This window comes from Apus apus, chromosome 2, assembly GCF_020740795.1.
Source record: "Apus apus isolate bApuApu2 chromosome 2, bApuApu2.pri.cur, whole genome shotgun sequence".
In the NCBI taxonomy this organism is placed as follows: domain Eukaryota; kingdom Metazoa; phylum Chordata; class Aves; order Apodiformes; family Apodidae; genus Apus; species Apus apus.
The window spans coordinates 145,298,678-145,310,877 of record NC_067283.1 but is presented as its reverse complement, the minus strand read 5'-3'; the positions used below and the strand labels follow the sequence as shown (position 1 = coordinate 145,310,877).

General features: G+C 41.6%; 1 protein-coding gene across 20 annotated transcripts in view; it reads left to right on the top strand.

The window, feature by feature from the left end:
• The window catches only part of MTSS1 (MTSS I-BAR domain containing 1), a 129,742-nt gene that overhangs the window by 93,744 nt on the left and 23,798 nt on the right, over nt 1–12,200 (top strand). For 12 of the 20 annotated variants that reach the window (XM_051611116.1, XM_051611104.1, XM_051611099.1 and 9 more), the window contains 4 exons: nt 328–412; nt 1,652–1,743; nt 3,480–3,554; nt 9,860–9,871. In XM_051611116.1, the coding sequence (XP_051467076.1) occupies nt 328–412; nt 1,652–1,743; nt 3,480–3,554; nt 9,860–9,871 (264 nt within the window). The remainder of the gene's footprint in view (nt 1–327; nt 413–1,651; nt 1,744–3,479; nt 3,555–9,859; nt 9,872–12,200) is intronic. The other 8 variants (XM_051611114.1, XM_051611101.1, XM_051611106.1 and 5 more) reach the window with 1 other exon arrangement.

Sequence of the window (12,200 nt, the reverse complement as noted above, 5' to 3'; positions counted from 1 at the left end):
CCTGCTTTGCTTCTTCTCTTTTGATATCTCAAGCCCTTTTAACTCTTCTGCCATGGAGTTAGGCCTCGTGGCACATCAAGATGCTGGGCAGAACTGTGTTCTAGTGATGTTTAACTGTTCAATTCTGATCTCTGAATGAACAAGAACTAATTTCTTCCCAAGGTCATAGATATCCCTGAGGTCTGCCTGGTTACTAGCCTAGTTGGTTCTACAGTTACTATGAATCTGTTTTGCATTTGCTCTAGAAGACTTGCCACCTGCCTCCTGATTGACATGTCTACACCACAGACAGGAATCTCATCACCTTCCTCATGTTTTGTTTTTCAGGTGGTACCAGAGAGATTGGGTCTGCTCTCACCAGAATGTGTATGAGGCACAGAAGTATAGAGTCCAAACTCCGTCAGTTCTCAAGGTGAGTGGTTCTGTACCTGGCCCGGAGCTTGAGGTTTGTCTTTCGTTTGCTTCTAAGGAAACACCTAAAGCTGTTCATCAGCACTGGCTTTTCAGGTGATCTCTGACCATGTCACTGAGAACAGCTGTTGTTTTCTCTTCCACAGCACGCTAAGTGTTGTGAACATGCAAGGTTTCACTACATGTTCTGGGGACTCTTGTTCCCTCAAATCCCTCGAAATGCTGCAAATTCCCACTGTTGGTTCCTGTTGCTCACTGCTGAGCAGGCAGCCACTGACGTGACTGACCTGTCTTTGTTTCTGGACTTTAAGCTTTGTCACTAAATTTTAAAGCAGGAATGAGTGTTTTGCTTCTTCCTCAGCTTATTGCAGAGCCCAAATAGCTTGCATCCAATAGAGAAACTTTCAGCAATCAAGTATGGAAAAAGCAAATTCTCTCATCCCTTTTTGCAGTGAAAGTTAGACTGTAGAGGTAATGGGAGAGGATCAACTCATGGGCAAGTTGGGCTAGACATGAACAGCCTATTTCTGTAGTAATTTGCACATCTACCTTTTTTAACCAGACCTACAAGTTTTACTGGACCTGAGGTGAATCATAATTATGCTACCCCGATTTGCCTGATGATCTAAGATGTTTTTTTCCCTTTAAAAATAAAGATATTTGTGAAATTGGCTCTGTGGAGAAAACATTAGTTTCTAGTAGCCCGGAGTTAGCTGCTTAAGTGATTCAATCCCAATCTTATCAATTAGTGGAGCATTACTAGTGCTGTATCATGGACTCCACTGATGAGAGGTGAGGGACATGGGTGGGCAGGATGTTGTTTGCTTGTACAACTGCTCTGTCCTCGTGCTCATATACATGTGGTATTTCAGTTTGTCATCTTAATGGCTGCATGAACCTTTCTGGTCTCTGAGTATCCATTTAAACTGCTCTTTGTAGGATCTAGCTGCTTACATTGGCTCTGTTTCTGGTCACTCCTCTGGTTTACACTCTGTCCCTTACTGTCCTGAACTTCTGCACAGTGATTCTGGTTATCTGGTGGTGTGGACTTTGTTTTGATCCAGGCCTTTCTTTTGCTTTCTCCGTCTTAAGCATTTTAATGTTCTGGTATTTACATTGTGACACTGGTAGCTGTCGCAGCAAAAAGTAAAAATACTCCAATATTGACCTTGGCTCTCTACATAAGAATAGGGGCATCTGCAGGATTTGATTGCTCTTTGTGTTTTTTCAACAAAATTAGTGCTTTAATTGACTGTCTGATAAACCCACTTCAAGAACAGATGGAAGAGTGGAAGAAAGTGGCCAATCAACTGGATAAAGACCATGCAAAAGGTAGTTACAGAGGAAGAATTCTTTAATAGGAGTAAGATTGTAATACCAGCTTTTCTTCCTCTTTTCATGTTTGTACTGGGGAACTGAATGACGTGCTTAAATATGTATAGCAACTTTTCTCTTCTAAAAATTCTGCTGCCTAGCAAATTTTTAACCCTTGCATATACATTTTGAAGGTTTAGTTTGCAGGACCCCAAGGGATGGGTGTTTTTCTAGACTGGTAAGCAGTGACTAGTTTTAACTCTGTTAGCCCATTCTCACTGTATGATGTCCAGTAGTGCTGAGGACTGGGGATGCAGCAGCTATCCCTGCAAAGCCCCGGGGTGAAGTTAAAAGCTAACTGTAAGACCATGTTATGTCTCAGACATAGCGTCCTCCAGAGAATGCACAGCCCTGGAAAACATTCATCATTGTTATTTTATATCTGATGCGATACAGAAATGTGCACCTGGGGAATGGGAGAGCTGTGTTGTTGGACATGGGATGCTCAGAGCTCCAGTGCTGATCCAGCTCCAGAGGTTTTCCCGGGGGAGTGAGCAGGAGGCAGCAAAGTCTCGTACATCAAGAGCGTGTTGGCTTTGCTAAACTTGTACTGGGGATGATGGCCCTCCAGCATGGGTGTTGAAAGCAGGTTGCAGTTCACCACTGGCCCTTGAAAAGTAAAGACTTTTGCTATGTCTAAAAGAAGCAGTATCACCATAATTTATTTTGGGGAGAAGGGGTGAGAACTGATGGGAAGGAGCATGCTTGGCCTCCCAAGGAGGATTTGCTTCTTGCCCCAGTATTACTGTGGTTAAATAGAAGAAGCTAAATCAGCAGCTCTTGACAACAATTTCCACAGTGTGCTGTGGAGAGTGTTAAACACGTAGTGAGCAGGAGGGAGGAGTCACCTGGGTTCCTGAAGGTGACCCTGGCCAAAGTGGCAGTGAGATTTAGGGTTTAGTGGGTAGACTTGGGACTTGGGGGTACAGTTGGCCCTGATACAGTTCCTGTGCCTGCCACCAGCCTGCTTCTGTTTTTCCATCTATAGAAGAGTAATAACATTGATCTCCTTTGTTAAAATGTATGTGCACATGTACATGCATATACATGCATACGTGCCTTTATATATATATTTTTTATTTATTTTTTTTTTTTTTAAGTATCGATTTTCATATCTGGTACCTTTAGTGTGCCTGGACTAGAGGTGGAATATTTTGGTTTGGGATTTTAATTCTCCAAGGATTTGCAGCTCATCTGAAAATGAGGACAACTGCATTGTGCTCCACTTCATCAGAAAGAGCTAGCAATGTGACCCTTCCTTGGGCAAAGTTTTACCACCCTCTCTGTCTGCCTGACTCTCATGATGGAGAGGGATCACAGGATTTTCTTTGCTTTGCCATTTCTGGATACTTTGTTTTTGAACACAGATGTTTTGAGAAACCTGTAATCTCTGTTTTCCATTCCTGAGAGGGGATGAGTCTCTGAAATGAAAAGCATTCTAATTTTGTACTGTGTTCTTAGTTGTTATTTCTGTAAAGGCTTTGTTTATTTGGGAAAGATTTTGGTATGTGAATGTGCTCACACTCATTAAGCCAAACATATAGGCACTACAAAATGTGAGTTTCAAGCTCCTTTGATTAATAGTAGCTGTCCTCTTAAAATTCGTAGCCTAATGTTTTTTAACAGCCTTTTCTGTGAAAAACTTTCATTTTAACACTGAGTGTGGTAATAATACAGTCTGTGTGTTTCTTCAGAATACAAAAAAGCCCGCCAAGAGATAAAAAAGAAGTCATCTGACACACTGAAGCTACAGAAGAAAGCAAAGAAAGGTAACTTGCTCCATACGTGTACTGTTAAAAGCCTTTTGTGCAATGCTCATTGACAAAGATTGAACAGCGATAGGACTTTCTGTTGTAAGAATTTTTTCCCCTGTAATGTATTCTTGGTACATACTTGAGCACCAGAGTAAATTACCATGTGTCATTTAAATCATATTCTGAACCTGTTGTCTAATGTTCTTACACAAAAGCCTTAAAACTGTTTGTACAAAGTCAATCATGTATAAAATAGAGCTCTTTCTGCTAACTTATTCCTTTTAGAAACGTTGACACTGTAACATGACTTGTGCAGATACCTGTAAAGTTTTATAGAATCTTTTGGAATAATACAAAAAAGCCATTATGCAAATGTTCTGTAACTATTAACATTTCTCACTGTTCTCCCTTTCCATCACCTTTCTTCTTTCTTTTTTTTTTAACAGCCTGTAATCTCCTAAACCTTACATTATTCCTCAGAGTGTGAGAAGGTGGCATGGGTGGTTGTCAGGGGGAGGGCACCTGGCAACCATAGAAAACTAAAGATGAGTAAGAAGAGAAAGGGAGTCCTCCACAAAGGCAATCTGTCTTTTTCAGCAGCTGAATCTCATGCTTCTGTTGCTCTCCCACCATCATCTTGTCACAGGAGTTTCATCATCATGTTAATGAAAACGTGCATCGCTGATAGCTGCAGCCTTGCCATCACTGAGGGTTTTACTTGGCCAAGTGCTAACCCCACCAGGCTCTGGGAAAATGATAAGGAACTTGTACAGAAGCAGACTTTCTGGTTCCCTATCCTGCACTGGGCTCTTCCCAGCTGGGTAGAAGTGTGCTTTGAGCAGCTCTCAGCCTGCATGTTGCAACTTGTGCTTCCCCTCCTGCCCAAAAACTCAGAGCCCAGGGACAAGCAAAATAAGCACTGGGGTGGCGAGTTTCTTAAACTTTTTACATTGTGTGTTATCCAGAGTAGGTGAGCTGTCTCTAACTGTCCTTCCTAATAGGTGAGTCAATAATAATGCTGGCAAAAAGCCACATGACTGGAAAACTGCTCTTGAATTTTAGCTGACTTTAGATGAGGGGTGAGGGAGGGAGAGATAGAAGGTGGCAGGAGGAAGCTCATAGGCTCTGTGTGTCTGTCCGTGTAAAGTTTTACTGTTCTAAAACACAATGGTTGTCTTTAGGACAGGATTTTTTGCGATAGGATTTTATTTTTGGGTGATGTGTAAACATGTTTCTTATTTTGTGTGATGAATTTTGCCTGACTTCAGATCGACAGCTTTAGAGATTCTGTGCTATTCCCTCTGTTTCTTTTCCTTTCTTCCCTCATTTTCTGGTCTCATTGCTTCCTGTCCCCATGTGATACAAACAAGCCGTCAATGCAAGATAGGTGAGAGCTTAGAAAAGCATGTCTGTGACCTGGGAAGAAGGAACCATTTTTTGAACCTGTTTCTATGAATTAACAGCTATCTGGCTCCATCTCCCTTTTCACAGAATCACAGAATCTTAGGGGTTGGAGGGGACCTTGAAAGATCATTCAGTCCAACCCCCCTGCCAGAGCAGGATCACCCAGAGCACATCACACAGGAACGTGTCCAGGCGGGTTTTGAATGTCTTCAGTGAAGGAGACTCCACAACCTCTCTGGGCAGCCTGTTCCAGTGCTCTGTCACTCTCACAGTAAAGAAGTTTTTTCTGATGTTTACGTGGAACCTCCTATGTTCCAGTTTGCACCCACTGCCCTTTGTCCTGTCACTAGACATCACTGAAAAAAGCCTGGCTCTGTCCTCCTGACACTTGCCCTTAACATATTTGTAAATATTGATGAGGTCACCCCTCAGTCTTTAGCTTCTCCAAGCTAAAGAGACCCAGCTCCCTCAGCCTTTCCTCATAAGGGACATGTTCCACTCAATCATCTTTGTGGCTCTGTGCTGGACTCTTTCAAGCCGTTCCCTGTCCTTGTTGAACTGAGGAGCCCAGAACTGGACACAGTATTCCAGATATTTTATTACTTCTGAGTATTGAATAAATCAATCTGCAGTCTTGGAGGAAGAGACAGCATTTTCTGTGTGGTGGGAAGAGGAGAGAGAAGCACTTAAAGCCTTCTGAAAAAAAAAACTGCTCTCATACTGTAGATGCCACTGTAGGTTTCTGTCAGCAGTGGTTAAACCAAGTGGACTTTCTCCTTGAATTTTCTGGTTTCCTGTCTACCTACCCAAACCTGTGCCACATCTAGTGATGAGGGTCAGCACACTGGTGTCTTGTCCTCCTTCAGGATTAAACATCTTTGAGCGGGGAGTGGAACAGGCCTCATTTTGTTCTCATTTTTATAGCAGCCATGCTATGATTGAAGATTTTTCTTTTTGTTGTAATGTCATTCCCTTGATTAATTTTACTGTTATGACATGCTTTTGGAGTCTGCTGCTGTATTTTTGTGCTGCGTCCCTCAGAACTGTTACCACACATGTGATGTTTGGGTCCAGAGCACAAAGCCAGTGGGACTGAGGTGGGGTTAAAGCTGGTCACAGAGGAACACATATGGGAACGGTGCAAGCAATGAAGGCTTGCAGGCAGCCAGTGCAGGGGAAAGAAGGAGCTGCAATGCTTTTGAGAAGCTGAGAGCTACTCTCACAGCCCCTGGGGAGGAGAGGTGGAGTGAGGTGCTGTGGCTCATACTGATGTGAGAATGAATGCCCAAGATTGCTGTCTCTGTGGGTTCCCAGCATGAGTGGGTGGGAGTTGGGAGGAAGTTCACCCTCTCTGCTTACAAGTTATCTGCAGTGCTTAAATACAGAAGAAAAAAAACAAGATTCCCCCTCCCCTCTTTGCCTTTTTGATCCCTACCTTAAAGGAGCAAAGCATTGGTCTGACAGGAATGTGAAATGTTGTTATGAAAACTTTTTTGCATGTACCCACCTTGATGGATCTGTTTCATGTGCTACATGGTGTGAAGTATGTTGCTCTTGCTGTCACTGAGGGATTAAAAAGATCAAGACAGGATTTACTTATAAAATTATGAAACTGCACAAGTGATTCTGTGTTAGGTCACAAATGAGGTCTGAACTACAGGAAGGCAAACTTGGGTGAAACTCTCCTGGCAGGCACGTGACTGAGTGCATGAATGTCTTACTGTGTCTTAACTCTCGTTTCCCTGTTGCTCAGACTTACTTTTTTTGTTCTGTTCTTCCTCAAGCAGGACCTGTCCCTTTGATTTTTCTGTAAAGTTACTGACTCACCTATGGGAACTCTAAAACAAGCAATACATTCCCTTCCTAGCTCTTGTAAGAATATTTTTGAACTAACCTTATGATCATCTGTGAGCAAGTGAGATGTTTGCTGAATTCTGGATTTGCTTAAATACTGTGCATGCTACTGAAAATATCCTTCAAGCTTTTTCTGTTGTGACTGGGTGGGAAAGTGGTTTTCTCTTGCTTTGGGCAGCTTCAGATCTAGGAACTCATATCTAACCCTCTACTTTTCTTATTCACATCATGGCAATGGTGTCTTCTCTCCCTGCTACACTGGGCTGTAGAGGCTCCCTCCCGTAGCCAGCAGCTGCAGCATGGATAGCAGCTCCTTGCTCCTTGCCTGCATCCCAAGGAAGTTTGGGAGAAAGGGCCATGGGCTGCGTGGCTTGTCCTAGCAGGAGCTCTGCAGGTCAGGCACCCCACCTTAGCACTAAGGGGCTGAATACGTTGGGGTGTTTGCCTGTCCTCTGGCTTGTGCATGGTCTGTTTGTTCTAGTTCCATGTGGCCAAGTTGAAAGTTCAGGCCGGGCATTTGAAATAATTTATTAGAAATTACGTTTGCAGAGTAGGTGTGTTAATTGCAATAAAGGTGTGTCCAAAGCTTAAAGTGACAGGAAAAACACCGAACTTTCCAAACAAAACAAAAAGGTGTTAGGGTTAATTTGGAATTTTGCTAGGATATATCTGGTAAAATGACAAGTCTGTGTGTAAATGAAGGTCTTGCATTTCAAAAGACCTTACAGGAATAATTTTCATTGGTTTTGTTGTCTTCAACTATAAAAAAAAAAAAAAATCCATATGAAATCTAAATACATGTAGTCTGAATAAGATCCTGGTGCACCTCCCAGATCCATGCAGTCCCTGGAGGTGTCATGGTGATCTTCAAGGTACATCCTTTTCCTTACACCTGTGTTCCCAAGGGGAACAGGCCTGCAGGACAAGTTGTTGACCAGCGTAGAAACTAAGGTCTTGTCTGAACAGATGAAGCTACATCATGCATGGAGCTTCATATATCTAAATTGCTCTTTGTTTTCAGACAAACACTGGGCATCAGATGTCAGCCCAGCTAACCCGAGTCAGCAGAATAATTATGCATATATTTAAAATAAATGCCATGTTTAGGTTTCTGCTGAGTCAAGGCCTCCTAAGTGGATCCATAGCTGCTAGAAGCTGTTGATGCTATATTGAATTCAGAGGAGAGATAGCAGCTGTGGCTCTGCATGTAACCATTTGGGAAGTTAATAAGATGCATGGTTCTTAGTTTAAAACAAAAGCAACAAACAAACCCAAAATAAGTGACCAACTTAAAATATAACTGAATGTATATCTAAAATCTGGAGTGCATGTTGGCCTTATTTTCTATATTTCAGCTTGGCTATTAATTATCAGCTAGACAGGTTTCCTTTCTGCCTGTAACATGACTGGAAGGTTTCATTTTCAGGTTCTTTGTGTGACACTGTGTATGAGCTTTGAGGAAAATGTTGAAATTCAAGCAGATTTATGAAAAGGAGTTATATGTAACACTACCAGTAATTTAACACGTGTTAAAAATGTGTGAAAATTCAGCTTTGCCTCTAAGCCATTTGTAGAAGTTTCTGCAGAGTGCCCTGAACATTCAGTGCAGTATTTTGTGTCCCATCAATACTGAGTGTCTGAACTCAGCACCTCTGCTTTTGAGAATGCAGCAGGTTTGGACAGCATTCTTACTTTGAATGAAGTTGAAAGAGTAAAACATTATTGTTCATTTACTTTAATACTTCCAAAAGTGTTTTTTCTACTCCTCCTCGTTAGCAAAGATGACTTGTTTGTGTTCTAGAGCATTTGCAGCTCTTCTTCTGTTACGCTTTGGCCTTTGAAACTGTAATGTTGTTACACTCCTCTCAAGGATGATCCCTCAAACGCTGTGACTCTTCACTGAAAAACATAAAGCTCTTCAACATAATTATAACTGTATAGTTAGTTTTAAAGCACATGTTGACCTTCTTATTCAAGTACTTTGCACTCTTTCTGTACTTGGTGCTTGTCCTGTCTGGAGGAGCAGGCTGGGGAGACAGGATCCCTGGCCCAGACCATTTCTCCACCAGGAGATCCTTATTGCTCTAAATTGATCAAGTGTGGCATGATGGCTGAAGTGAGAACAAGGACTCACTGTGGAGTGAATATGATACAGCTCAGAAGGAGGGAAGCTAACGAGCAAATTATCCTTGTCTGTTGCAGGGAAAAAATCCTGTGTAGATGTGGAGTCTGTGGGGGTTTTTTTGTGTTTTGTTTTGTGTTTTTTTTTTCTTCTTTATTTTTCTTTTCTTTTTTTAACCCTGAAATCTTATAATGTAAGCTCCACTTCATAAAAATTTAGTGAAGGCTTGTTGCATGATCAGTGACTGGGGATATTTCTTTGATTTATTTTCATTTCTTGAGTTCTGAATGCCTCTTGATAGTTTCCCTCTTTTTTACAGCAAGCCAGGTTTATTGCAAAACTTTATATATAAAGTTTTTTAATTAAAAGATGTATCATGGTTAATCTTTTTGATGTTCTTCCACATTGCATCAGCAATTAGTTTTTCATTTAATTAACAATCTATTAATGTAATTGCAGTAGAGAACATCAAAAAGTGCTGTGGTTACTAACACAGCACCTGCCTGGAGTTTTGCAAGTTCGAGTTCCCTCTTCCCTGCAAGGGATGAGCTTTGTGCCACTTCGTCAGCTTGACTAGAGTTTGGTGGCTGTCTGTGTTGTGCACTTTCTATGAAACACGGGTTAACATGTTCTCACCTAGGAACCTGCAAGCTAAACAAAGTTCCTAAACTGGTTCAAGTCTCTTAAAACAAAACTGTATGGTAAATAACCAGGAGTTTAATTTGCAACAGCTCATCAGGAAGCAAAGCTAATGCATTTGTCTTTATCAGCAACGAAGAAGTCAAAATAGTCTAGTCCAAACTGCTCACTCTCTTGTCTTGGCACTGATGATGACGTCTAAACCCCAGGAATGCTGGTATACCAGTTTGACTTTTTTTATTTTCCTTTCTGTGTCAATTTTGTGTCCTGCAATTTCTCACCATGCGCACCTGCCTGACAGCTGAGGCTCTGGGTAAGTCTGTGCCATGCTGTAACCCTGGTGGCTGGTTTATTGTAGCCCTTGCTGTGGCCTCTTTATGGTGTCTGGTCTCCACTAACTGCCTAGACTTTAATTTCTGATTAAACTAAAATATCACCTAATCTTAATGAACAAACCATCTTCTAATTTATTTTCTTTTGGCATCTAATTGGACCACTGTAAAAGTAGATAAACCTCTGGTTTATTTTAGAAAGGTATTAACATGAACTGATAAATCATGTCACAGTTGGGAGAGAAGTTAAATGGAATAGTCATGTCATCGAGGTGATGTTCAAATAATTGAATATCTTCTTGTAATATGACTTTTAAAGTCTAGAGCTTAAAGTCCTTAGTGTTGTTCCTTGTAAACCTGTGATCCAAGTCCCCCTTTTCTCCAAAAATCGCATGCACCTCTCTTAACCAATAGATGAGAAATCACTATATTTAACTTCATACTGGGGAAGGGGTGGAAATCAGCATCACAGTTGTCTCCTGCTGCCTGATCATATCTCAAATCTGTTTAAATTGGAGTTCTTTTTAGTTGTATTGCAAATTTAAAATAGCCGCCTTAAGATCTTGTGAATGAAATGTGGTGGTTCTGAATTTGAGAGACATGGTCATACCTCCACTTTTAGGTGTAATGATGTAGGTGTTGCCCTTTGGAGAAGCCTGGATTGATTAGATCAGGAGACTCTCAACCAAGGCACCTCAGCTGGGCTCCTGGAGCTGGGGACTGTGGTGCCTGCTGCTTGTCCCCTTTTTTGAAACCACACTTTGTGGTTTTCCTGCTTTGTAATTCAATCAGGAAGTTTCCTTTGGTAACCCAGAACTTTACTTTTAAGGGGCAGTTTAGCACTTTTGAACATTACCAGCAGATTCAGATCTCCAGTAACCACCAGAAAGACTCGGATTTGGTTGCTGCAGGGGTCTGAAGTTAATCCTAGCAATGAGGTTTTCCACCTTTCCATTATAGTGGCAGAATTCTTCCATTCTCAGCTTAGATAGATATTAGTTTATCTGTTGGCTTTACTGTGCAGGACTTAGAGGGGTTACACATTCTGGCAGATGAAGCAGATGACACTCTTGTAAAGGGGTGATTTGGGAATGAATGACTTGGAGCCTGCTTTGGTTTGTACTAGTAGAGGTGTTCTCAGCATTGTCTCATACACTGTGAATTCTGCCACTCTGTGACGTGTCCAGTATTGAATATTTAAGTTCTGTGCAGACACCTAAAAAAGTGCAAGGGAGCACTCTTTAAGTGAGAATGTGGAAAATAATAATTTCACCAATATTTGCTGCATTACTTTATCGAAAACACCATTAACTTTAGCAGTCAAACTTGCCCTGAGAGCATTTTAAAATAATTGTTTTCCTTTGCTGTTGATGGCAGCTTTGCTAGTTTAAGTTGTCTTAAAAAATATAGGCATGAAACTGATTTGAAAATCATATTTTCTTTTTCCTTCTCCCTAATACTTTTCCTTTACTAAAATGCTTTTTGAACAATGGTTATTTAAGCAGCTGCATGAGGCTTTCAGCCAGTATTCACACAGAATGCTGTAAACCTGAAGTTTTAATGCATGTTGGTCCCTTAAAGCTTTTGCATGTCATGGTAATGATGTGGAGCACCTGCTCTGTAGGTAACATACTAAGACTGTCCTTGGAGTAACAGTGGATTCATGTTAACATTGATGCAAAGCAGTTCAGCTCTCCGCAGTTCATTTGCTGCTACTTGCCTGTGTCAACATTCAAGTCCCCAGGCTGATGGAACATGGTGCTGTTGGATAAGTCAGTCCACAACTTCTCATCTTGTGTTTCTGCTCCTCCCTGCAACACCTAAGTTCCACTTCGAGAAAGGCTGAATTTGAATTTCTCCTCAGTTTTCAGATTGTTGACTCTGCTGAGTCGGTTGATTCTGCTGAGTGCAACTGGACATGCTCTGCATAGCTGTCCCTACATCATCTTAGTGTCTGGCTGGGCCCAGACCAGACACCTGTCACTAACTTTGATGCTTTTGACCATTTCTAATGCTGATTGCTTTGGTGGGTCATTCAAATCTGTCTACAGCTGGAGTAGGAGGGTCCTTTGAGGTGTACTCTTACAGCTGCTCCATGATGAGACTGTTCTGGAACTATTTTCTGTCATTACAATAGTTGTGTTGGTTTGGAAATGTTTCCAAAGGGGTAACCTAAGGTCCACAGAGTATGGGCTGGAGAGCAGAATTGATTGCTAGTGTTCCTTATGAAAGTGTGCCTCATGTTCACAAGCAAAAATAGTGCAATCAGTTGTCAGAGATGCCATAGACAAGTGACCTTGCCTTCATAAT